This window comes from Tupaia chinensis, unplaced genomic scaffold (genome assembly GCF_000334495.1).
Source record: "Tupaia chinensis unplaced genomic scaffold, TupChi_1.0 Scaffold145257_1, whole genome shotgun sequence".
NCBI lineage: Eukaryota > Metazoa > Chordata > Mammalia > Scandentia > Tupaiidae > Tupaia > Tupaia belangeri.
The window spans coordinates 1,855,584-1,882,472 of NW_006205117.1; the positions used below are offsets into that span (position 1 = coordinate 1,855,584).

Genomic DNA, 26,889 nt, shown 5'->3' on the forward strand with positions numbered 1-26,889 from the left:
TCAACAATTTCTCCAGTTAGCACTACCATTTTGCCTGCCTATCAGCATTATGCATGGATTTTTGTTACTTCATGTTTATCTCAATTTTGAATGCTGCCAGGCTTTCATTTTAGCCCTTTTGGTACACAGGTAGAGACATCACATTGTCATTTTAACTTGAATTTCCCTTATGGCTAAAGATTTTGAACATCTTTTCATGTGTATATTGACTCTTATTAACTGTTCATGAATTGTCTACTCAGATCTTTTACTTATTTTTCAATTGGTTGGTTTTAGTTTTCTTTTTAATGTTTTAAAAAAGATAATGTTTTCCTATTATATAAATATCTAGGAATGGAATTTCTGGTTCGCAGGATAGATATATGTTTAATTATGTAAGAAACTGCCAAGCAGTGTTCTAGTTATTGTAAAATTCTTCAATTTTTGTTTGTCTGAGAGTCTTATTTTTTCCTCACTTTTTTTTTTCTTTTTTTTTTTTGCTGTGGGACTCATGTGCTCACTAGAGAGAGACAAAGACACAGAAGAAAGGGGGGAGAAAGAAAAGAGCTTCCCTACCTCCCATAAGAATTGATCACACTGCAATCCCTATTTCTCCATCTCTCCCTTCTTTCCAGATATTGGGCATGAATACACATGATCCAGGCATGTTACTCAAGACAGTGGTTCTGAGACCAGAATCATACAGTTAGTCATGTGGGATCTGACTGCCTTAACCATCAGGCACAATGTCTGCCCCCTCACTTTTTTAATTGCCAGAGGGTTCATGCTCTCACCAGAGACAAAGAGAGGGAGAGAGAGCAAGAATGAGCAAGGGAAAAGGTCCTGATGGGGTGTGTTCACAATGCAATCCCTTCTCCATTTCTCCATCCTTTTGAGATTTAAGGCATGAATATGTACCTTTCAGTCATGTTTCTCAAGATACTGGAACTTGTGCCATCAGGCATATGAGATCTGGCTACCTTAACCACTAGGTATGGGACTGGCCTATCTCCTTCACTTTTGATGGACATTTTTTGGAACAGAATTCTTCATTTGGTGATTTTCTCTATAAACACATTTTTTACTTCACTCTCTTCTTGCATGGTTTCTGAAGAGACGTTTGATGTAATTCTTATCTTTACTCCTGTATAGATAAGGTGTTTTTATCCTTGGTTTCTTTGAAGATTTTCTCTTTTTCTTTGATTTCATATAGTTTAATATGATATGCCTATTATAGAAGATTTTTTAAAATGTTTATCCTGTTTTATGTTAGAGCTTCTCTGATCTGTTTTATGTCTATAATGTTTGGAAATTTTTCAATTATTATTTCAAACATTTCCTTAGTTCCTTTTTGTCTTGTTTTCTGGCATTCCCATTACACTTACATTGCACCTTTTATAATTGTTCAGTTTTTTAGTTATTCTGTTCCATTTTTATATTCACTTTTTTCTTTTCATTTTCAATTTTAGGAGATTTTATTGGTATTTCCTCAAGTTCTTTGATTCTTCCTTGTGTCATGTGGAGTCTCCTTATAAGCCCCTCGAGGACAATCTTTAGTTTTGTTATAGTGATTTTTGATTTGTAGCATTTCCTTTGATTCCATTTTGGAGTTTTTAATCTTTTGGTTTATATTATCCATTTGTTTTTGCATCTTACTCATTTTGTCTATTAGAGTCATGAACATGTACATCATTCTTTAAATTCCCAGTCCATTAATGACAACAGTTCTGCCATATCTACCTCAGATTCTGTACTTGCTCTCTTCAACCTCTGTTGCTAATTTTCACCTTTGCATTGAGATCAAATTGAATTGGTGTATTTTTGAAATTAGTTTTCTGTAAGTACTTTATATATGATTTATTTTTCTTAAAAATACATAATAAACTTTTACTGTTAGATATAGCTGGGAAGACTTGGGTAGCAATTATAAATGTATTTAAAGCCTACCCAGTTTAATCTTTTTGTGGGTTTACTATTTACTACTGTATTTTAGGTAATACTATTTTTAGGTAAAATTCTTGATGTTTCTTTTTCTTACAGGTATGATGATGCTATACAGTTATATGATCGAATTTTACAAGAAGATCCAACTAACACTGTAAGTTCGCACAATCTCCTGAAGATAATCTAAAGCTTAATTGAAAAGGTGAAATAAATTAGTTGAAAAAATAACAGTTTATATATATATATATACACATATATATATACATATATATATATGCACACACACACATACACACACACACAGAACCTTTTTTTAAAAAATTATTCATTATGGGACACATTTTATTTTAAATAAATTTAAGACTCTCCAGTAACATTTGACTTCTGGGAGGTACATTATTAGAAAAGAATCAGTTGATGGGGGCTGGCAGGTGCATGGTGAAGGTGCTGGGTTCCCAGAAGGCTGAACATGCTTTGAATCCTGTACCTGGTGGCTTGCTTTCTTACTTTCTCTCTCTTTCTAGTGAAATTAAAATAATAATCATAAATAAGTAATTCTTTAAAAACAAAAAAGAAAAGTATCAGTTGAGCTTTGAAAGAATAGACTGTGCTTGAATAAAAGCTCTGGAGGGTTCAGTGTTTTTCTAATATTTTGAAGTTTATGTAATACTAACTTGACTAATTCATGTAGCTAATTTATAGTTATCTTAATGAAAAATGAAGGAAGGTACCTCAGGAACTAGTTTATGGAATCACAGAGGATACTTTGTTTTTTGCTTTCTTCTGCTGTATGTATCCATAAGAAAATATGAGTATGTATGTATGTATTTTGTTTTAAGATAGCATCTTTAATTTTGATATCATTTATTGGACAGAAAATTTATGCTGGAGATACCTATGAAATACTAATTGTTTTAAAAATACCTTGGTGAAGGACCAGCAGATGGCGTAATGGTGACCTCCCTGGACTCCCACATAGTCGACCATGGTTTGAGTCCCAGACTGGCAGCTTAAAACTCTCACCAGGCCCGTGTGCATGCATGTCCAAAATCTCAAGAGGAGAATGGAGGAGAAGGGATTGTGGCATGGCCATTCTCCCCTGGGGGGTGATTTCTCACTTTCTGTCTTTATGTCTCTCTGGCAAGTGTATGTATGCTATAACAAAAATCTCTCTTTAAAAAAAAAGGACCATAGTGAATTTTTTTAAATGCCAATAACAGTTTAATATAATATATTGGCTACTCACAGTTAACTTTACTGCATGAAAAGTTATAGGGAGACTTTATACAATAATATCAGTTATTTTAATGTCTTATGCCATTGTTTTTATATATGGCTGCTAAAAGGAAATGTTAATTTTTTTTTTATTTTTAGAAAGATTTTTGTTACAAGGTACGTGCGCTTGCCACAGAGACAGAAAGCAAGTAATCACCCCCTCCTGAGGTCAGGGTATGGCCATGCTGCAGTCCCTTTTTCTCCATTCTCCTCTTGGGATTTTGGGCAGGCACGCACATGTGCCCAGTGTGAGTTTGAAGCCACTGAGTCCAGGACTCGAACCATAGTTCACTATGTGAGAGTCCAGCAGCATAACCATTACACTATCTGCTATTTCCCAGAAAATAGTAATTTTTAGACAAAAATCAGGTAGTATGTTTTCCTTTAATAGAAGGAAAAATTGTTATGAACACAATTATGAACACAAAACATGAAGGTTTTTTCTTTATTTGATAAATATTTGTTTAAACATAGTCATTTAAAAATTATAATGTATATAACTGGATTTTAAGATAAAAAGATACTTAATAATCGAAAAACAGTAACTTGATTCATTTTAAATAAATTATTTATACTAGCAGGGGAAATAGTTTATATTAAAGTGTGTAGTTTCTAGAGCACATTAATCCTAGGTATTGGTCATAAATCTCCCATCTCTGCTTAGTCCTTTTGATATTCTTTAGTAATAGTCATCTATATTAGTTGGTGTTTTACTTAAATTATAGACCCTTTTTTAATATCTTCCTACCTCAGAGAGATTTTTCTCTGGAAACTTCCTAGTGTTACTTTTTGTTGTGATTGTGTGTGTGTGTATGTGTATGTAAATCATACATATTTTTATGAAAATTTTTTTTAATCTGCTACAGAACACATGCACTCACCAAGAGAGATACAGAGAGAGAGAAAGAGAGAGAAAGCAAGCTGCCAGCTGTGGGACTCAAACTGCAGTCTACCCATGGGAGCCTGAAGCTTAACCACTATGTCCCAGGATTCTTAGAATATAGAAAGTTAAGGCAAAAGTTTTGGCAGCTACAAGCCTACTTACTAAAAAATAAAAAATAAGAAATAGCTATTTATCTAGATATTATTGATAAAAAGACAGTTAAAATTGGAAAATTTTAAAATATTTTTCTATTCTAAACTGTTGTAGTTGCTTTGTCATCTCTCTTAGTGAAATGATTCCTTCTAAATTGCACTGTTTTTCTACAGATTTTTCCTCATGTACTTTCTTTAGTAAGATTTACCACAATTTCAAAGATTTGAGACTACTTTAAAAAGGTCATAGAAAAAAAATGAACTTAAAGTATGAGCTTATTTTAGTGCAAGAAAGTGTGAAATTCATTCATAGTTTTTTCATACACATTCTCCATGAACTTTTTGAAGAGTCTGTGTAGTCACTTTTCCATTTAGTCTGATATTAGAAAATAAAATGAAAGTTCCTGCAGTTTCTCAGTTGTATATATAATCTTTCTTTTTTTTTTAAAAAAAGAACTACTTTATTTAATTTTATTTATTTATTTGTTTAGTTTTTTAAAATTTGATCAGAAAGTGACAGAGTGAGAGAAGGAAGAGAGTCAGAGAGAGAGAAAAAGCAAGACCCCAGGTCCAGGACTTGAACCATGGTTGGCCATGTGGGAATCCAGCGCCTTTAACCACCATGCCACCTGCCAGCCCCAGTATATATAATTTTTCTTAACTTGGTTAAAAATTAGTAATTAGTAATTGAAGTCATTTTTTGAAATTAAGACTCAAACATTTTACTTTTGTCTCAGATTAATTGGAGCTTTTTTTTTTGGAGAGGTTTTTCACTATAGGGTGCATGCGCTCGCCAGACAGAGAGAGACAGAGAGACAGAAAGTGAGAAATCACCCTCCAGAGGGGATGGTCACGCCGCAATCCCTTCTCCTCCATTCTCCTCTTGGGATCTTGGGCATACACGCACACGAGCTCGGCGTGAGTTTAAGCCACTGGGTCCAGAACTTGAATTGCGGTCGACTACATGGGAGTCCAGCGACATAACCATTACGCCAACTGCTGGTCCCTAATTGGAGCTTTTTTAAAAAAGCTTTTCTCACTTGTTGAGAATATAAGGTTGTATGTAATTAAATACCACTCTGTCTTCATAGTGTTCTTCTGTGCTCTATGGCTTTTTATGACTTTTAAGACTGGCTAAAAGAGAAATCCCAGTGATTTCCCTTCAAATATGTGTAAATGGTAAAAAATTCATTAGTAATTAGGTAACCATTTTAAAATAAGGTGACTAAGCTTTGCTAAATGTATCATTTATCAAAAATTATCTTTATGTAGCCTCTTTTCAGTCATCCTTTCATTCTTTAAACATTTATTGAGTACTTTTCAAAAGCTTCCAAATTCTTGGCATTACTAAAAGTAAAGATTCTGTTTCTGTTTTTGTCCTTTGAAAAACGCTATTAGACATTGAGGGAGAAAACAGAGCCATATAAGACCTAGAAGTAATAGAGTCTAGCGGAAGACTGTTAAATAGGTAAAATACTGTGTAGAAGGCACCACTGTTTGTGTTTTGTTTTTCCCCAAGCAACTTTAGTATATTATCTTAAAGATGAGAAAGTCCAGTTTTATTGCTATCTATAGTTGCAACTCTGGCTTTTATGTTGTTCTCTGCATTGTCAAAAAGGGACAGGTAGCTGGGTGCAGTGGTGCACATATGTAATCCCAGCTATTCAGGATGCTGAAGCAGGAGTATGAGTTCAAGGCCAGCTTGGGCAATATAGTGATACCCTCTTTTAAAAATGTCATGATGTAATCATTTTGTCCTATACCTTCATGTTTCTTAATATCTATTATAGGAATGAGGTTATTCATTCAAGCTTTAAAAGAATCTTCTTTGTACTCAAGTGCATTTCTTATTCTTTCAGAAAATAGTTGTTGAGTGTTTGCCGAATGCTTGGTACTGGGAAACAAAGAATGAATGATACATCTTGCCTTTTCCTTACTTGATTAAAGGATGATATAATTTAGTGTATTTTGAGTTTGTTAATTGTTTTTTAAGCTTAATGATTTTTTTCATCAGTGAGTGGGAGAGAGAGGTACTTCCAATAAGGTTTCCTGCTGTGATCTACCCCTGGCTTTGGCCAATCCCAGATCATGAGCATGCTCATGCCCTTTATGTTTAGGAGGTCACAGCGTTTCAACTTGGAACCTTCCCATGTGAATAAACCTTGCAAAGGGTTGTGATGCCATTGCGCTACTGTCTGGCGCCCTGGTTTAAAAAAAAAAAAGCAAACAGGACCAGCAGTTAGCGCAATTGGCTATGTCGCTGGACTCCCATGTAGTCGACCGCAGTTCAAGTCCTGAACCCGGTGGCTTAAACTCACGCCGGGCGCGTGTGCATGTGTGCCCAAGATCCCGAGAGGAGAATGGAGGAGAAGGGATTGTGGCGTGACCATCCCCTCTGGGGTGTGATTTCTTGCTTTCTGTCTCTCTGTCTCTCTCTGTCTGGTGAGCGCACGTGCCCTATAGCAAAAACCTCTCAAAACAACAACAACAAAAAAAAGCAAGCAAAAATCTTTTGATCTAAGTAAATAAAGCATGTTTAGACAAAAGAACAGTTTATATGATCTAGATTTCTTTTTACTTTGCCACTGACTTACAATGAAACCACAGCTTTCTACAAAGCAAAAGGTGTGATAAATATGAGGACAGTAAATAAAGAATGATGAAATTGACTGCGGATGTGTTAGTTGCTGTTCGTATTTATACTTTGACTTTTTTTGTTTAAGATGTGACATTAGATTCTAGTATTTTCAACAAGTTTTCACTGTGTCTGTATTATACAGTATCTCATCTCAGATGATTTAACTCCTATAAAGATTGAGACAAAACATAAATAATAAACAAAGCAAGTCTGTTCCAGTCCTTTAAAGATCTTAGAGCTATGTGCAAATCTTTTTTTTTATTTATTAAGAGAGACTTTTGCTATTGGGTACATGCACTCACGAGAGAGACAGAAAGTGAGAAATCACCACCACAACCACCACCCACCCCAACCATTGGGTAGGGACATACTGCAGTTCCTTCTTCTCTATTCTCCTCTCAGGGTTTTGGGCATGTGTGCACATATGCCCGGCGTGAGTTTTAAGCCTCTGGTTCTGGATGGTCGACTGTGTGAGAGTCCACGTATGTAACCATTACACCATCTGCTGGTCCTGTAAATCTTAAAACATAAATGTTAAACATAGACCAATTAAAAAAGAAAAAATAACTCATATTTAATATCATTATATGCTAGGCATTATGTTAATTGCTTTACATTGATATGTGGAGGTAGATGATATTACCAAAATTCAGAGAGGTTAAGAAAGTTGGTAATAGACAAGAGTTGGAATTCAATTTATTACCTTTTTGATTTCAAAATCTAGACTCTACTCTCTTGTATTGCTTATAGAAGTAAAATCATGAAAAATAAAAGGAGTAAATTAAATTATATTTCAAATGATACTCTGTGTTAGTAAATTCAAGTATTATATTGTTCAAAGAAATCAGTTTCTTAATTATATGTTAATGTATTCCTCATCTGTTTTCAGAAGAATTTGGATAAGGACCCTATTTTAAGTTTAGTACATTCCTAATGGCTTTAGGATTTGAGTTACTTGCAGAGTTTTACTTTTACTTTTGTTTTGCATTCTTGAGACTTTTTAAGCTAATCACATTTATTCTGGCAAGTAATAATTTATTGTTTACATAGTAAAATTACTCCTAAAGTATTTGAGCATGTGTATAGCATATCAGGCATTGTACTAAAACTTTAGCATGACTTAATAAAGGATAATACATTTTTAAAACATTCTTCTAATTATATTAATTCCCAAAGTATTATTATCACTAGCATTTTAAATGTTGTTCTTTGCCTTATTTCTTTATTGGGAAATTTTGATTTCTCAAATATTTTTGCTTTTACTTCTCCAGAGCCAAATCATTCACTCTTCCTGGCCCTTACCCCAGGGTGTATGGCTCCTATTTCTCTAAAAAGGCCCCATCCATTTCACTTCTCCTGTCTATAATTTGTGAAATGTGTATTATATAAAGCAATAGGAAATCAGATTTATAATTAATAAGCTTAACTTAGCCCTCGTTACAGTGTTTTTTGTTTATTCTTCAATATTTGAATTAAACCTAGAGAGGGGAATCTAAATTTATTAATTCATAAAGTGCTCCTCAGTTCCTGACTTCTGCCTCAAATTTGTGTGGATTACATACAGTGCTGCTTTTCCCTGTACCTTTGCAAATATGTTCTTAGTCCCCGTATAACTTCCAGTTTTGCTTTCTTAATGTCTTTTTACCCTGTTTCACCACAGTATCACAACTGGGATCCTCTTTGTCTCCTGTCCTTTTACTTCCTCCAGACTTCCACCGCATGTATTAGGATCTCCTCATTGTTGCCAACACTGTAATATCTCTATCATTCTTTTATTGCATTAAATTTTTCCCCTCATGTCTTTCACATGTGACAGCTCATTGAAGAATTATTTATTTCTTTTTTATCTTTATATTTTCATTGTTTAGCCTAGTACCTCGTAAACAATAAATGTCTGATACATACTTGATGAATACATAAAAAATGTCATTGATTTTTATATTTATCATTTAAACTATAAAATACAAGTTTTAAATGTTTCATTTATTATAAAATATTTCTTTCAGGACTTATATTATTTTGAAAGAGTCATAGGTAGGTTTCCTGTTAAAATTTTAAAAAGTTGTCTAAAGCCATATATATATGTAATGACATTAAAGTGGTCATAGTGAGATTTTTTTCCCCCCTAATCTCCACTATCCCTCTACCTCTTAAAATACAGATCTTATGAATGAGACAGAGTAAAGGACTTTAGGTTGGATAAAGATTAGGATTCCCTGCTGGCTTGTAATTATCAGAATCTGGACGGTTATTTAGTTGGATGAAACGATGCATACATTGTATGCATCAAAAGTAAAGCATATGTGATTGTTAGGGAATGTTTGAATTCCCCAGTGGGATATCATGGGGTATGTTTATAAACTCCCACTAAGCAGTAGTTCTACAATGGGATTTCAGTGGCATTGAGATAATAATTTGCACAGTCAAATTACCTTCTTTACAAAAACCCAGGGAATCATGAGAGCCTAATCCTTTATTAATGTCAACCCATAGGCTGCAAGAAAGCGTAAGATTGCCATTCGAAAAGCCCAGGGGAAAAATGTGGAGGCCATTCGGGAACTGAATGAGTATCTGGAACAGTGAGTGTTTTACAAGAGGATTGTGTTTTGTTATTCTGATAAATCTTTTTTAATTAAAATGGAATTTGCATTCAATTTTCTTGTTTGCCTCCATGCTGTTCATTTACAGAATATCTACACACTTACTTTTTTTTCTCTTTTCTCCCATCAGATTTGTTGGAGACCAGGAAGCCTGGCATGAACTTGCAGAACTTTATATCAATGAACATGAGTGAGTAGTTAAATGCACATAACATTTTGTTAAAAGTGCAGTTTTCATCATCTTAAGTTCAGAAGGTAGTGAGGTAACTGAAGGATTGGTGAGAAGGTATGAATCACATGTCATTTTAAATGAGACACAAATCAACAGTTTAATAAAAAATAACAAATCAGCTATCTGCTGGCTATAATGTATGAATGGTTTTAACTAGGATATTTGTGGATTGCTAAATTATTATTGTTTGGGAAATAAGTTTTCTTTCAAATCTAGGCAGCATTCTTTGGAATTAGAAAGGCCTGCATTTCCTAAGCTAAAGGTATTTTTGGTGAATCAAAATTGTGAATTTTTGAGTTCAAATTGTTCTTACATACAAAGAGCATTATACTCCCTGCTGTTTAAAAATTCTGTCAATTGTATGCATTTATTAGTCTTAGTACTAAGAGAATGAACTCTTCAAAAGTAGAGCATTCTGTTGCCTAGGTAAAAAAACAAGAATAATCAAGAATGTTGAATGCTGTAGGAACTTGCTTATTGGATATTTAATGTTTTTGTTAGCTTTTTTATTGCTGTAGTGACAGGAGGAAATCCCAGTGTGAAAGGATTAGTCCAGAGACTTAGTGCAAGTTTTCTAATATCACAGCATTAACACTAACCTCCAACCAGAGGCATAATTTTTTTTCCCTTAGTTCTTCTGAATCTGAAGTATATATCACATTGTTTCTTTCCCCCCTTTTTTTTGAGGTAATACAATCAGATTCTCACGCACGTTTTCTTATTGTGTGTGAATAGTTAACCTTGTTCTCATACTACAAAAGAGCTAACACAGGAAATAGAATAGAATGAAGACACTTGTTTGTTGCCTTTACCCAGGTCTTGATATATAATGTGAAATAAAGGATTGAAGGAGTTATTTATATAATTTTAATAAAAATGGGAACTAAAATAAAAGTAATAGTTGTCATTTACTGAATGTGTACTATAATCTAGGAACTATTCTTTACTTCTCTATTATACTGTGTCTATGAGATTCTCCATTTTTTTGTTAAGAACTTATTTCCTGAATCATGTTTGTTGTAGATGTATTCACATGTACACATACCTAATGATTGTCCTATGTACATGGAACAGATAGAATACTCATATGTAAATATCATGAAACTCAACATTCAGAATGCAGTTAAAGGAAAAATAATGTTAAATTAATTTTTTTCCTAAAACAGGTCATACTCATTTAAACTTCTTTGTACCTTTTGAGGATTTTGTGATTAAAAGCATTTAAAAACATTTCAAGTCATTCTTTTTTTAAGTTAAAGAAACATCCAGTGTGTAAAATTTATTAAATGCAGTGGAGTATAAAGACAAACGTTATGAATAATTCTATCATCTTAAGTTTACTAAAGTTTATATTTTATTTTTATTCTTCCTTAACTTTTTTTTTTTTAAGGGAGATTTTTGCTATAGGGAATGTGTGCTTGCTGGAGAGCCAGAGAGAGACAGAGACAGAAAGCGAGAAGTCACCACCACCCTCAGGGGATGGCCACACCACTGTCCCTTCTCCTTTCTCTTCTCACAGTTTTGGGCACACACACACACACACACACAAACGTGCCCGGTGTGAGTTTTAAGCCATTGGGTACAGGACTTGAACCACAGTCGACTTCGTGAGAGTACAGTAACATAACCGTAACGTCATCTGCTGGTTCCAGTTCTTCCTTAACTCTTAAATGCACAAAATAAAATGATCATTTATAGCTTATGCTTTCTTTTAGTTATATTTTGCCAAAATTTCTTATTACCATGAACAGTCTATGTTGTGATTTCAATGGCTTTACATTGTTTCATGTTATCACTGTATCCTAGTATTATTAACCACTTTCCTAAGGAGATAAAAAGGTAATTTTATACTTTCACTACTAGTGAAATTCTTAGAAGTAGAATTGCTTGATTAAATAATATGTTCATTTTCTATGGTTTTGATAAGTAGTTTCTGATGGTTTCCTAGGGTGATAATATCAATTTACTTTTATACCAGCAGTTACCAGAGTACCTATTTAACAACACTAGGTACTACAGTTCTTTTTAATGTTTGAAAATATGATAGGTGAATAATTATATCTTTTCTTTTTAATTTTTAAGAGATTTTTGTATAAAGGATACTCTTTGTCAAAAAATGTATTCTAGTTGGGCCAGCCAATGGTATGGTAGATATAGTGACTGAATCCCTTATGACTAATGGTTTGAGTACCTCCTGGACTCAGTAGCTTGAAAAACATGCCAGGCACATTGGTGTACACCCAAAATCCCAAGGGGAGAATGGAAGAAAAGGAATTACAGGATGGCCATCCTACCTACCTGAGGGGTTGCTTTGTCTTTCTCTCTCTCTGTCTCTCTCTTTCTCTCCACTGAGCACATGCACCCTCTAGCAAATTTAAAAATAAACACACACAGAGATTCTCTTATATTTTCTTGCTTATTATATGCCTTTTAATATTGTTATAGAAACTTCACATGTTTAGAAAATTCAGTATATCAATTTTTATCACATTCATATTTTTTGTCCTCTAAGAACTGTATGTACAAATTAATTTTATTTTGTTTTTTTGCATGTGTTTTTAATATTGCTATATCATCAAATTTGGGTTATACTTTACTCTTTTTTTCGTGGAGGTTTTTTTGTTTTTTTTTTGTTTTGTTTTTTTTTGATATAGGGTGCGTGCTCTCGCCAGAAAGACAGAGAGAGACAGAAGCAAGAAATCACCCCCAAGGGGGAATGACCACGCCTCAACCCCTTCTCCTCTATTCTCCTCTCGAGATCTTGGGCACACACGCACATGCGCCTGGCATGAGTTTAAGCCACCAGGTCCGGGACAGACAGAGAGATAGAAAGCGAGAAATCACCCCCCCCAGAGGGGATGGCCACGCTGCAATCCCTTCTCCTCCATTCTCCTCTTGGGATCTTGGGCACGCACGCACGCACACGCGCCCGGTGTGAGTTTAAGCCACCGGGTCCGAGACTCGAACTGCGGTCGACTATGTGGGAGTCCAGCGACGTAGCCATTACGCTAACTGCTGGTCCCGTGGTATAATTTCCTATTGCTAGTGTTTTGGTAGGATTAAATTAACTAATGTAGTTAGAGCACTACATGGAGCATAACAGGTACATTAAAAAGTTAACTGTGAGGAATTAGTATATATGTGTGAAACTGGAATATGAATATTTTGGAAAGTAAGTTTATCATGCACTAGCGTAAAAATAGATACCTTTCTACAATGATGACAAATGCCAAAAATAGTTTAGGTAACATTTTTCTGTTGGGTAGTATCATCACTTCTCTGGGAATATATCTTATAGTATTCATATCCTTTAGGACTTCCTATAAAATAGTGAGGATATTCACATGGATTTAAAGATATATAATAAAATATATTAAGGTGAATTATAGTCACATAGTTTAGAATGGTTTTTCCAAAGCCCTTTCTAGCTGTTCTCTTCTGAGGTTTTCAACAAGATTTTTGTTTCTCTACTCTTGATTTAATAGTAAAAGAATGTATACCACAACTAATGTTTTCTATTTTTATGCATTTGGAAATGTATAACATCATTGTAACTTGATATTTGACAGGAAACTTAAATAACAAAATATATTGTCATATATTATGTGAAGCACTTTTTGGGACTAAAACATTTAATAAAATGTTTATTTCTACTTTATATGTTAGCTATTTGAACATTTTATTAAGTGATTATTGGTCTTCTAGAAGTTATTTTATATATAATATGATTAAGGTCTTAAACCCTGTATTATCAATAGTGTTTAGATGTCTTAGTAGTGACTCAATTTTTAGAATGTATACTTATTGATTGTTCATAGGCTTCCTTAGAACTTAAGCCATGTTAGTTCATTTCATTAAAAAATTTATGAGTTACTTGTTAGGGTGATAAATACTTCATTAATAAAGCTGTTTAAATTATTTTTGGGATAAAATATCTAGCATCATTAAAATGATTTAAAAATTATTTTAAGACAAAACTAAGATAAAATTTTAACTTTTAATATGAATTTCTTCTATTGGTATTTTTTAGCTATGCAAAAGCTGCCTTTTGTTTAGAGGAACTAATGATGACTAATCCACACAACCATTTATACTGTCAGCAGTATGCTGAAGTAAGTGTTTTCAGAAATAACACTGGTATGTGATTTTATTTTTGTTGCTGTTGAGTATTGTTACAGCACTAACAGTATTTTTATTTATGTTAAGCTAGTATATAAATATTTAAAACATCTGGTAAACTTTGAGTTGTGGGAATAAAACTTAAATTATTATTATTTTTTTTTATTTAAGTTTTTGTTGCTATAGGGTGTGTGAGAGCAAGGAGGGAAAGTGAGAAATTACTCCCCAAAGCCACACCACAGTCCCTTCTCCTCTAGTCTCCTTTCAGGATTTGGAGCATACATGCCTGCTCGCAGCATGATTTTCAGCCTGTCAGACCCAAGACTCAAACTATGTAGTTGGTCATGTGGCATCCAGTACCTTTAATTGTACACCGTCTACTGGCCCAAAACTTAAATTTTTAAATATTACCAAAAAGAAATGCTTACTTTTCAATTAAAAGTTCTACTTAAAACAGTAGAATTCTTTGTACTTTTTGTATTTGTGTTCTAATATAAATTATTACTACCACAGTGGTCACCATTTAATGGCTTCTGAGACATGTACAATGATTATGATTTTTAAATACATTTTCTAGGAAATTCATTAAGGTCAATATTTTGGGATATACAAAGTATTTTATTTGTTTACTATTGAGTCCTGGACTTGGCAGCTTGCTTTGTCCCTTTTTCTTTTTGTCTCATTAGTGAATGCATATGCACTACAACAAATTAAAAAATAATAATAATAAATAAAATGAATAATTCTAAAAAAAAGTCTAAATGGGTTTTTGATTTTTCTAAAGAAGGGGGTGCATTTGAATACCATAAGGTTATAAAGCCTATTGAGGAATGTCAGTGTAGATGTAAAAAGACAGTTTAGTATATAAGTCTAGATTTTAAATAGTAGTAATAGAAAACATAGAGTTGAAGGCAATAGAAATTATACTTGCTTTTTTTTATTGCTATATTTTTGTTTTAAAAAACACTCAGTGATTTAATGTTGATGGAATATAATACTTTTGGGGAAATATTCTAAATTTTAGATTAGCTTTAACATTCTTAAGGTGAATTCTTTTAACATCTTGCATTTGTTTACAGAATTTCTGTTTCGATTACTTAATGCCTATGGTATGATGTAACATGCTATACTTCAAAGTAGTAAAATAAACAGGTTTCAACACTGCAATTTTTAACAGGTTAAATATACTCAAGGTGGACTTGAAAACCTCGAACTTTCAAGAAAGTATTTTGCACAGGCATTGAAACTGAATAACAGAAATATGAGAGCTTTGTTTGGCCTTTACATGGTGAGTTGAGGTGCATGTTTAATGTTATTTTACAAAATCTGTCACTTAAAATCCATTTAACTATCCCTTCCAGTCACTCATTCTGTGTTTTTCTTTTTTTTGTATTTTGTTGATGAACATTTTTTTTCCTTTTAGTTAATCATAAGCAATAGTTTTTAAGGTAGTTTTATTTTTTTAATATCAGTACATCCCAGCTGTTTCATATTTCTTTGTGAATATCTTTTATGTCAGAATTGAAATCTTCCTTTATAAAATTAAATAGTAACAGATAAAAAACCATTTTATGTATTTAATTGTTTTGATATTCTTGGGTTTATGCCTAACATTGTATTTCTTTATATAAATTATGCTTTTATGAGGTATTTTTAAACTATGCTAGTAAGAGACTTAGTAAAATTAAAATGTTATGTCAAATTAAAACACTCTATGGTATAGAAAAATAGTTTAGAAAGTGCGATACATATATAACTATTTATTGTTTAAATATACCAAGTGAAAAGCTTTGAAAAACCAAATAATAAGAGCTGTGGGATATGGGAGAATTTGCTGAGCTTTAAAATATATCTAAAACAAGCACTTCTCTGCACTCAGAAAGACTGGGAAAATGAACTTTTAATAGATCAGTTCTTTGAAATTTTGATATATCCTAGTGTTTTCATTGACTTTTTAATGGCTGTCTTCTCATTGGGCTCAGTGAAAAAGAATTGAGATTGAAGAAATGGAATATAATATATAGGAAACAAAATAATTTTTAGGAACAAATGGGAAAATATGGTTAGAAAAAGGTTAAAAGAATTTCAAGAAAATTTTTCTGGATGTTACAAGAACTAGTTCCATTGGAGATGCTGTATAGTAGCTGTGTGTCTTTACCAAATAAACTAAATACTTATTTTAAAAATAAAATACCCATTTTAACTATTTAACCACAAACTAACGGTAATAGTTTTTCTAGCTTTATGTGCAAGGCATTGTTGGCCTGTTCTTTGCTTTAAATGATTAAATTCCCGCATCAATTGTTTAAGTAGGTACTCTTGTTATTACCTTTTCACAAGTAGTGAAACAGACACTGAGATACAATTAATATGTCTAAAAATGGACATGGAGCTCCTATGTGATTAAGCTAGGATTCTACCCCAGCCATTTCTTAACCACTGCATTTACTGAAATCATGCCAAAAAAGGTGATTTTAAAGAAATTCAGAGATGAAAATAAGATTTTGGTATATATTCCTCACTGGCAGAGAGAGACAGATGAAATAACCTGTAGCAAAGACGAGGTATTAAAGGATTACCTTTTGTTTGAATCACATGGACAGATCCTTTTAAGGAGAAGTTACATTTAAGAATAGGAAACAATTTTTGACTTCCTTTCCTCAGAAATACAAATTACATTGAAAAGTTAGCCTGTGACTTTTGGGTGTACAGGTTCTTTCCTAGAGTCCAGATTAATCTCATTTAAATCCTTTCTTTTTAATTTAATTTTTTTAGGTTTTTGCCATAGAGAGTGTGAGCTTACTGGAGAGAGATAGAAAGAGGGAACATGAGAAATCACCCCCACCCCCCCAGAAGTTATGGCCAAGTTGGATTCCCTTCTCCTCTCTGGATTTTGGGCACTCAACACACACGTGCCTGCTGATCTTTCAAACCACCGGGTCTGGAGCTCAAATTGTAGTCAACCATGTGGGAGTCTAGTACCTTGACCATCATGCCATCTTCCAGCCCCTAAATACATATTTTTTTAAGAGAGATTTTTGCTATAGGGTACGTGCACTTGCCAGAGACAGAAAGCAAATAATCACCGCCACAATCCCTTCTCCATTCTCTTGGGATCTTGGGCATGCATACACACATGCCTAGCCTGAGTTGTTTTTTTTTTGTTTGTTTGTATTTTTTTTTGGAGAGGTTTTCGCTATAGGGCATGTGTGCTCGCCAGACAGAGAAAGACATAGAGACAGAAAGCGAGAAATCACCCCCCAGGGGAGATGGTCACGCTGCAATCCCTTCTCCTCTATTCTCCTCTCAGGATCTTGGGCACGCACGCACACGCGCCCGGCATGAGTTTTAAGCCACTGGGTTGGGGACGCGAACTGCGGTCGACTACGTGGGAGTCCAGCGACATAGCCATTATGCTAACTGCTGGTTCCCACGCTTGAGTTTTAAGCCACTGGATCCAGGACTTGAACTGTAGTTGACTACGTGGGAGTCCAGTGATGTAACCATTATGCCATCTGCTGGTCCGCTAAATACATTTTTAGAAAAAAAGAGGGTGGATCAAATTTTAGCAGCTAACTGGTTCTATGGAGCATAGTTTAATAACTCTTGGTATAGTGAAAAGAGAAATGGGATAGAGATAAGGATCTTCTTTATTTCAAGGTTTCCTTTAACTTGTTTTGGTCAAATCATACCTTTTGTGCTTATTTTTTTTTCATCTGTTAATGTAACAAGTTTGACTAAATTATTTTTAAGGTTCTTTCTTCTGTTATTATTCTATAATTCTGACATTGAAAAGCTGATAAGTTATATCCCGTATAATAGTAAAGTGGTTTTTGATTTATGAAGTGCTCTTCCATGGCTTCCTTATTTAATTTATGTGGTAAAAAAATGTTACCTTTTTGAGTTATGGTAGATACATATTTAAATAATTTTACATTTACTTGAAATACTCTTTTTCTTCCCCATTACTGTAGATCCTACTGTATTTTTACATGTGTTTTCACTTTTAAACCTTGATTTTATTCAACTTCGTTTTTATTTTTAAAAGCCATTTCAGTATAATTTTTGAAAACTCTTTGCTGTTACCCATTTCAATTATGACCCTAACGTTTTTTATCATCTTGACTAGAAAAGAAGAAACTTGTTTCTGATGTGTCTTTTTTTGTTTTTAGTCAGCAAGTCATATTGCTTCTAATCCGAAAGCAAGTGCAAAAACGAAAAAGGACAACATGAAATATGCTAGTTGGGCAGCTAGTCAAATAAACAGAGCTTATCAGGTTAGTGTGATAATTTTGTTATCATGTAGGTCTGTTATTGTATAGGCCGTAGGAAAAGTCATGATACATTTTTGCATAGAAAAGTAAGTCCTGAGTTTTCGAATGACCCAATATTTCTTAGTTATTCTTGTTTCTATAAACTACAAAGCAGATAGCTGTCACTGGACTTTTATGTCTTTGGGCTTTTATCAAATGTGTTGTAATTGTGTATAATTAATTTGAAGTTTTAGTGTAGTCCCCCCCCCACACAAAGGAATCTTTTAAGTATTGTGCTCCCATAATTATACCTACCATCTGGAAATTTCACTGGTTCTGCATTTAGCAAATATAAAGTAATTATATAAAGCCAGGAAGGATAAACTAATTGCATGATATATCTTAGAAGCAGGTTGAGTATGTGACTGTATTTTAAGTCAGAGGTATCTCAGGAAATAAAAGAGAAGGAAGTTCGAAAACCTAAAAATAAACTAGCCAGATTATATTACAGAGTTGGTGTGCTGTGCTTATAGTTGAGATCTCATACTGAAATTTCTCTGCTTATTTGTTAGTTTTCTGAAACTCATCCCTAGGAGGCGTTTTTTTTTTTTTTTTCCCCTCTCTTTTTAAGGTTTTGACTTAGGATGCATATACTTGCTAGAGGAGAGAGAGAGAGTCATGAGAAATCACCACCCACCCCTGCCCTGGTGTGATTGCCATGCTGCAGTCCCTTGTCTTCCATTTCCATCCTCCTGGGATTTGTGGCACATGTGCACATGTGCCCAGCATGTTTTTCAAACTGCCGGGTCCAGGACTCAAACTGCAGTTGACCATGTGGGAGTATAGCACCTTAATCACCATGCTATCTACTGCCTCGTCCGTAGGAGATTTTTCAGGAAATTTTTTTCATGGAAAGCATATTTTCTTATTTCTTGCATGTTTTTAAATATGTCCATAGCCTTTATATTTAAAGAACAATTTGATTGTTTATATACCCTTTGGCATACATTTACTTAAGTATATGTATGTTAAACATATTGATCTATTATTTTTTGTTTTCTTTTTAAATTTATTTGTGATGGAGTATGTATATACCACATAGAAAAAGAGAGGGATGAGTAACCTCCAAAGGGTCTGGTCTGTTCACAGTGTGATGCCCTTCTTCACATGTGTGCCCATGTGTCTGGCTGAATGGGCTGGGATTTGAACCACAGTCACTATGTGTGACCCATCTTCTCTTGCCAGAGAGCCAGCCCATTCGATTTTTTTTTTTTTTTTTTTTTTTTAAGGATAAAATGTTGCTGTCAAGAAGTTTGATGCCATCCTGATTTTCTTTCCTAAGTGATTTATTCTTTGGTTACCAAAGGAATTTTTCTTTACTTAATTTTAGAATCCAGTAGCATTACTATATATATTTTATTAATTATTCTTAGGTTAATTTTCTGAACTGCACAGTATACCTGTTTAGTATGTGGATTCAGTCTTGAATGTGAGAAATGTGCTTTTTCAAAATAAATTTTTTTTTTTTTTGCTATAGGGCATAGCCACCTACTGTAGAGAAACAGAGAAAGAAAAAGAAAGCACTCCTTGGTGAGAAGGTGGCCATGTCACAATCTCTTCTCTATTCTTGGGATTTGGGACATGCACACATACACAAATGCCTAGCATGTTTTTCAAGTTGCTGAGTCTGGGACTCAAACCACCTAGTTGGCCAGTGTGGGATCCAGCCGCCTTTACCACTATGTCACCAGCTGGCTTGAGAGAAAAGTGCTTTTATAATTATGATCATAAATACTTATTTTGTTTCTTTTAAGTTGTCTCTTAGAGCTCCACTTAAAAGTATGTCATATTTTGGAACCAGCAGTTGGCATAATGGCTATGTCGCTGGACGCCAGCCTAGGTTCGAGTCCCAGACCCAGTGGCTTAAACTCATGCCCGCTGCGGGTGCATGCATGCCTAAGATCCCGAGAAGAGAATGGAGGAGAAGGGATTGCAGAGTGGCCATCCCCCCTGGGGATGACAGACGTTCTGTCTCTCTGTCTGTCTCTGTCTTTCTTAAAAGTGCACATGCCCTATAGCAAAAACTTTTCCAAAAAAAAAGTATGTCATTTTTTTTTCCCCACCTCCTGTTATTATTCATTTTCCTTACAATTCATTTCTTCCATTTTCTGGTGTTTTTTTTTTTTCTTTTTTTTTTGGTCTATAATAATATTTTGGAGTTAGCTTATATATTTTTTTCTTGTTCTCCATGTTTAAATGAGGTAGTTCTCCTGGCCTGTCTTAAAGGAGGTAATACTTAAGAATTGAAGGTTAGTTTTTTATTCCCACCAGCAGTGCTTGAGAGTTCTTACAGTTCCACATCTTCATCAGTACTTGACTCTGCCCATCTCTGTGTAGTTATAGCCAATCTGGTGATACGTGGTTGTATTTCATACTTTATTTTGCAGATCCCTAATGATAAGTAAGGTTGAACACTTTCATATATGTATTAGCTATTTGGATATCTCTTTCATGAAATCTGTAATTTTTAATTGATTTATATGACTTTTTTTTTCCTGGTAATGAACCTTTTTTGGTTGTATGTGTAGCACGTGTCTCTAACTCCTTCCTAAATTTTGCTCTTACATGATTTTGATGCACAGCCGTTCTGAAATAAAATATATTCACATTTATCAATTATTTCCTTTATTGCTTGTGCATTTTCTATTAAGAATTTTGCTCCTGGGACCAGCAGTTAGCGTAATGGCTAGTTTGAGTCCCGGACCTGGTGGTTTAAAACTCACACCGGGCGCGTGTGCGTGCGTGCCCAAGATCCTGAGAGGAGAACAGAGGAGAAGGGATTGCGGCGTGACCATCCCCCTGGGGGGTGATTTTTCGCTTTCTGTCTCTCTGTCTCTCTCTGTCTGTCTGGCAAGCGCACATGCTCTATAGCAAAAACCTGTCCAAAAAAAGAAAAAAAAAAGAATTTTGTTCCTCTATAAAGATAAGCTCTTGTCTTCAGAATTTCTGTTTTTTACATTTAAATCCACAGTCAACTTAAAACTTGATTTTATGTATGATGTGAAGTAAGGATCATTTTTGTCCACGTAGGTATCCAGTGTTTCTTTCCATCTCTGTATTCCATCATGAGTCTCATTTCATGGAAGCTAGTTGAATACAATACTTAAGAGATCATAAATGATATATCCATATTGTCTGGGTTATGTGGTCATTTTCATGTTTTTTCTGTTACATTTTCTTACAAATCCAACAGAATTATGGAAGTTTACTTAAGCAAACTTTAACTGTATCAAAGCAAAAATACAGAACTGGTAAATAATATGAAAAAAATAGATTCCAAAGATTGAAAGCCTCATAACTGGATAAATATCTGATATCTAGTTGATACTTCATGACCCATATCTAGGCATATGAACCAGTATAAAATACATAATAAATATTGCTATTGTAATTTCTTCTAGATATTTATAACGCTAGAGAACATGAGGCTTTAACAACTGCTTTTCTTAGTTTACCCTTAATAATGAGACAGAATGTGGCTACTACTTGCTCTTCAATGAGGTAATTGGTTTAGCATGTTCAGTAGAGGCAGGCATTTTTGATTAGTGCTCATGAAAAACTTGAATGTAAATCTACTCACAATTTTCCAGATAAGTGCTTCTTTGGTACACTGTTAAATTTGTCTGTAAATAATCCATATATTATTTATGGTTGCAGAAGTTATTCTGTTACTGTCCTTTAAGGAAATACTAAATTAAATCATGATTTGAGAAAAAAATGTGATTACAACTTAATTAGTTAAATTGCCATTGTAATTCTGGAATAGACAGAATAATTACATGTTAGTAAAAATTTAAAGTGATATATTTGTATTTCTAACTTTCTTTTTGTTTTGATGAAATGTTATTTTGTGTTATTCCAAATTGCACTGGTTATCAGTAATGTTGACACTATATTGCGTGGTTTTCCTTTTAATTAGCTTATTTTTAAAAATCACACTTAACTATTTTTATTATGTTTAAGTCCAAACCAAGAAAAAAGGTTATATTTTAAAATACATATTATGACTTTAAATCTACAAAGTCTCTTTTCATTTTTACCTTACTATTTAAAAAATGATAGTAAATGTTACTTTATAGTGTCCTGTTTTATACCCCTCCTTCAAACCATCAAAGCTTTTTCTCAAAAGTAGGCCTTTAAGTATCTGATTAGGATCATTCCTGTTTATGTTGGATAAGCAGTGATAAAAGAAAAGGCTGTCTGTTCTTGGTAAATCTTTGTGAAAATGAATTTATCATCTGGATAATGGAAGTAATAAGCGTGCTCCACATCCTTTACTTACTAAGGGAAGTTAGGAAAACAATTTTAAATGTGATTCTGAGGTTGCTATACTTTGTAATCATGACTTATATTTTTAACATTTAAATTCTTTAAATTAGTGATGTCTTAGGAAAGATAGGTGATCCTGACTTTTATTAGAAACTTGTCTTTTTTCCTGTTATTTCCCCTAGATACTCCATTTATTTACTTTATCAAATCAAGATTCAACTACAGAAGCTAATGGTTTAGGAAGCAGGCAAATCATAATGGTACTCTGTAACCAGAGGTCAGGGGCAGGTTACCAGTTTTTGAAGCCTGTTGCTTCTATAGTGTTACCTGTACTTGATCACTTAATCTTTCTGGACAGGTCATGAGAAGTTTGCCAAATTATGTTCATTGCAAAAGAGAAGAAACATCGTAAATCAAGTACTAAGTACTTAAGACAGGATTGCTGTTTGAAGGAATCATCAGTCACTTGCAAACACATTGAGTGGTTACATGTTAACTTCAAAATACTAGATGGTGCTTATACTTCATGTTCATCAATACTTTTACCAGAGGGAAACAATATAGATAAAATAAACATTTCTCTACCCTTAAAAGGAACACTCATCTAGTAAATGTGTTATGTGAAAGCAGACTGATAGATAATAGGACTTGTCCGTTTAATTAAGAAACTCATTTTAAAATCAGCATGAGGTATTCAACCGTGTTTCCTCCAGTGATAATGTGTACTATCTTGAATTCAATATGCCATTAATTTGTTTTCAAATATATAAAGGTAGTACTTGATTCATTACATTTTGTTTTCGTTGTAAAAGACAACCCTAGTTTAGTTTTATAAAGTAAGTAACAGTGGCTGGCAGGTGGTGTGGTGATTAAAGGTGCTGAATTCCCACATGGCCAGCTACAGTTCAAATCCCATACTTAGTGGATTGCTTGCTTTCTTTCCCTTTCTCTCTGTCTGGTCAAATTAAAAAAATAATAACAACAAATGGAATTAAATAACTAATTCTTTTAAAAATAAATAACATTTAATAAACTAGAAATGCATATTTTAAAGCATGCTTACATTATGTTAGCATCTAGCATGGAATTTTACTTGACAGCTCTTTGCTGCAGAAGCATGATACCATTTAGTCAACTAAAAAATCTGAGAAATGGGGAAGAAATTATGACTAGTTTAATTTTAGAGATTACTTGTAACTTTAAAACGTTTAATAAAAAGTACAACATATCACTTATATTGTACTTTTGTTTCAAATTGTGAAAAGTCTGTTTGGATGCCAGATATATTGAAATTATTCATATTCTTATGAATATGAATATAATTATAAGCCAGATTTCATTTTTAAATTATACTATTTTCATATATGTTTTAGATTTGAATATGATAGTATTTTCTTTTTTTAAAATTACCAGAGGATAAGTGTACTGTGCAGAGACAGACAGAGAAAGAGAGAGAGCCTCTCTCAACGGGTTATGACTACACCACAATCCCTTCTTCTCCATTTCTTCCTTATTCAGTATTTGGGTGTGCATGTATGCACATGTACCCAGTGTGTTTTCAAGCTGCTAGGGCCAGGATTAAAAGTCATCCATGTGGGATTTAGCTTCCTTAAACACTAGACCACAGGGCCAGCCTAAAGATGATAGTTTTTAATTAAGTCTATGATGTTACAAGCTACCATACTAGCTAAACACTTAAATTGGCCAAGTATGCAATAAAATGTTAAAACAATGAAAAAGAAGATAAAACCTTTAATGAAAATGTATTTGAAACCATAATTTTGCTCTTACTAGAATAAAAAATGTATTTGATTTTGTATTATGATAAAATTTTAGGTTTCAATGATGATGTAAAGGTAAGATTGTGATTTTGAACATACCAGTGGTATTGAACCTAATTGAATTTTTTTTTAAATTAGTTTGCAGGTCGAAGTAAGAAGGAAACCATATACTCTCTTAAGGCAGTTGAAGACATGTTGGAAACATTGCAGATCACCCAGTCTTAAGGTTTCAAAACCTTTTTGATATTAGAGTTCACAATTGCACAGTTGAACTTACTGGTCTGTGACTTATTTACCAAATGCCCAGTGCTATTTGTATTCTAATTTCTGTTAAGAAGGTGGTTGTAAAGAATATGTTTATATAAACCTAAAAATGCCTTTTATTGCTAAGCAAGAAAATATGGGAAATCCATAGAAAAGAGATTTAAAAGACTTACTGATTGTATATCAATCCCTTCATATCATATTAATGTGTGTGTGTTTATAGATATATATATGTATTATACATATAAGAAAATAACTGCTTTTAAACCACAATCTGATATAGAAATAACCTTGTTAAATAAACCACAATGAATTATTAAACTTGTATATGAAGATTCTAACTTTTTATTATAATCTTAGTGCATATATTGTTTTAGAACTCAGTTTCTGGTTAACTCCTTCCCACTGGTAATAGGAAATCCATAGCATACATAGCCAACAGAAGCAAAGTACACACTTTGTGTATAGTGTCTGGTTGGATTTTGCTCTGGATCTAGTAGGCTATTTGAATTATTTTATCTGCTATAATGATGATCTGATAAATCTTGTTTAAAATACTTCATTCTCCAAAAATCAGCAATATCTCTTTGTGAAGTTTTTGTTTTAACATAGTTCATAATTGAGATTTTGACCTACAAGATGCCTTAAGGTTAATGTGTGCTGTAACACTTGAATATAACCTTTTTCTTTTTCTTTTTTTCTTTTTTTTTTGAGAGGTTTTCGCTATAGGGTGCGTGCGCTCGCCAGACAGAGACAGAGACAGAAAGCGAGAAATCACCCCCCAGGGGGGATGGTCACGCCGCAGTCCCTTCTCCTCCATTCTCCTCTCGGGATCTTGGGCACGCACGCACACACACCCGTCATGAGTTCCAAGCCACTGGGTCCGGGTCGCGAACCACGGTTGGCTACATGGGAGTCCAGCGACATAGCCATTACGCTAACTGCTGGTCCCCTTGAATATAACCTTTGCACAAGCTGTATTTATTGATTCTGTTTTTTTCTTTTTTAAATTATAGGACATTTGCCAAAGAGAAAGCAAGAGAGAGAGGGAAAGTGAGAAATCAACCCCAGGGAGATGACCATGCCACAATCCCTTCTCCTCCATTCTCCTTTTGAGATTTTGGCACACATGCACATGCACATGTACCCAGCATGCTTTTCAAGTCTCCAGGTCCAAGACTTAAACTGCAGAGTCAGCCATGTAGGATCAGGCTCCTTAACTACCATGCCACTTGCTGGACCTGAACCTTTTGACTTAAATTACATACAAGAATATTTAAGGATCATGGGAAATAGGTATTACAGGAGCTACAACGACTGAATTATTTTTAGTTTTGGGGGAAAATGAGAAAATTTAAACCATGTCTAGAAACAAAATGATTAGAGTTCTTACATCCTGTCACCTCATTAGTGATAATTAGAATTTATTTTTCTTTTTTCAAAAACAATCATTATGCTATCTTCAACAATATTTTGCATGTCTCAATAGAACAGAAAGGACTTCAAAAGTTAAAACACTATTGGGAACCAGCAGTTAGCGTAATGGCTATGTTACTGGACTCCCACATAGTCGACCGCGGTTCATGTCCCAGACCCGGTGACTTAAAACTCACGCTGGGCGCGTGTGTGTGCGTGCCCAAGATCCCGAGAGGAGAACAGAGGAGAAGGGATTGCGGCGTGACCATCCCCCCTGGGGGGTGATTTCTCGCTTTCTGTCTCTCTGTCTGTCTCTGTCTGGCGAGCTCACGCGCCCTACAGCGAAAATCTCCAAAAAAAAAAAAAGTTAAAACATTATTTAGACAGAAATCAGTTTTTAACATAGGCAATTGTTCATTCAGGGCAAATACTTACTTAGCATTAGTTTGTAATTTACATATACATTATATTTAAATTAAATTTTTTTTTTTAACAATATATAGGTAGTTCTTTAAACTCACTACTGTTGGATCTGGCCAAGTGGGTATTGTGAAGGAATTAACAATCTGGAATGGTTTGGGAAGAAAATTGTCAATAGCAGCGTCTTTGAATCTTTTGAATAATTCTTAATGCTAGTATATTATTCTGCATGATATTCTTTTTCATTTTATTCTACCATGAGTAATGAGAGGCTGACTAACAGTCTTCTGTAAAATAACTCTTCCCATATAAAGATAATTCTCCACTAATCCTGTTAGAGAATGCACTCTTTCTGCATATGAAATGAGAAATTACATTTTCGTGACCAGCAGTTAGCATAATGGCTATGTTGCTGGACTCCCACGTAGTCAACAGTGGTTCACATCCTGGACCCAGTGGCTTAAAACTCACGGGTGTGTGTGCGTGTGTGACCAAGATCCCGAGAGTAGAATGGAGAAGGGATTGCAGCATGGCCATCCCCCCGGGGGGTGATTTCTTGCTTTCTGTCTCTCTGTCTCTGTCTATCTGGCGAGCGCACGTGCCC

The 26,889-nt window shown here is 34.0% G+C and overlaps 1 protein-coding gene across 5 annotated transcripts in view; it reads left to right on the forward strand.

The window, feature by feature from the left end:
- The window catches only part of EMC2 (ER membrane protein complex subunit 2), a 111,884-nt gene that overhangs the window by 15,993 nt on the left and 69,002 nt on the right, over nucleotides 1–26,889 (forward strand). For 4 of the 5 annotated variants that reach the window (XR_003547783.1, XM_006167924.3, XM_027768048.1 and 1 more), the window contains exons 5-11: nucleotides 2,020–2,077; nucleotides 9,365–9,450; nucleotides 9,602–9,661; nucleotides 13,734–13,815; nucleotides 15,000–15,110; nucleotides 17,995–18,099; nucleotides 24,324–24,411. Coding sequence is in view for 4 of the 5 variants with exons in the window: in XM_006167924.3 (XP_006167986.1) it covers nucleotides 2,020–2,077; nucleotides 9,365–9,450; nucleotides 9,602–9,661; nucleotides 13,734–13,815; nucleotides 15,000–15,110; nucleotides 17,995–18,099; nucleotides 24,324–24,410 (589 nt within the window). In the remaining variant the exon portion in view is untranslated. Of the gene's footprint in view, nucleotides 1–2,019; nucleotides 2,078–9,364; nucleotides 9,451–9,601; nucleotides 9,662–13,733; nucleotides 13,816–14,999; nucleotides 15,111–17,994; nucleotides 18,100–24,323; nucleotides 24,930–26,889 lie in introns of those variants that run through there. The other variant, XM_027768049.1, reaches the window with a different exon arrangement.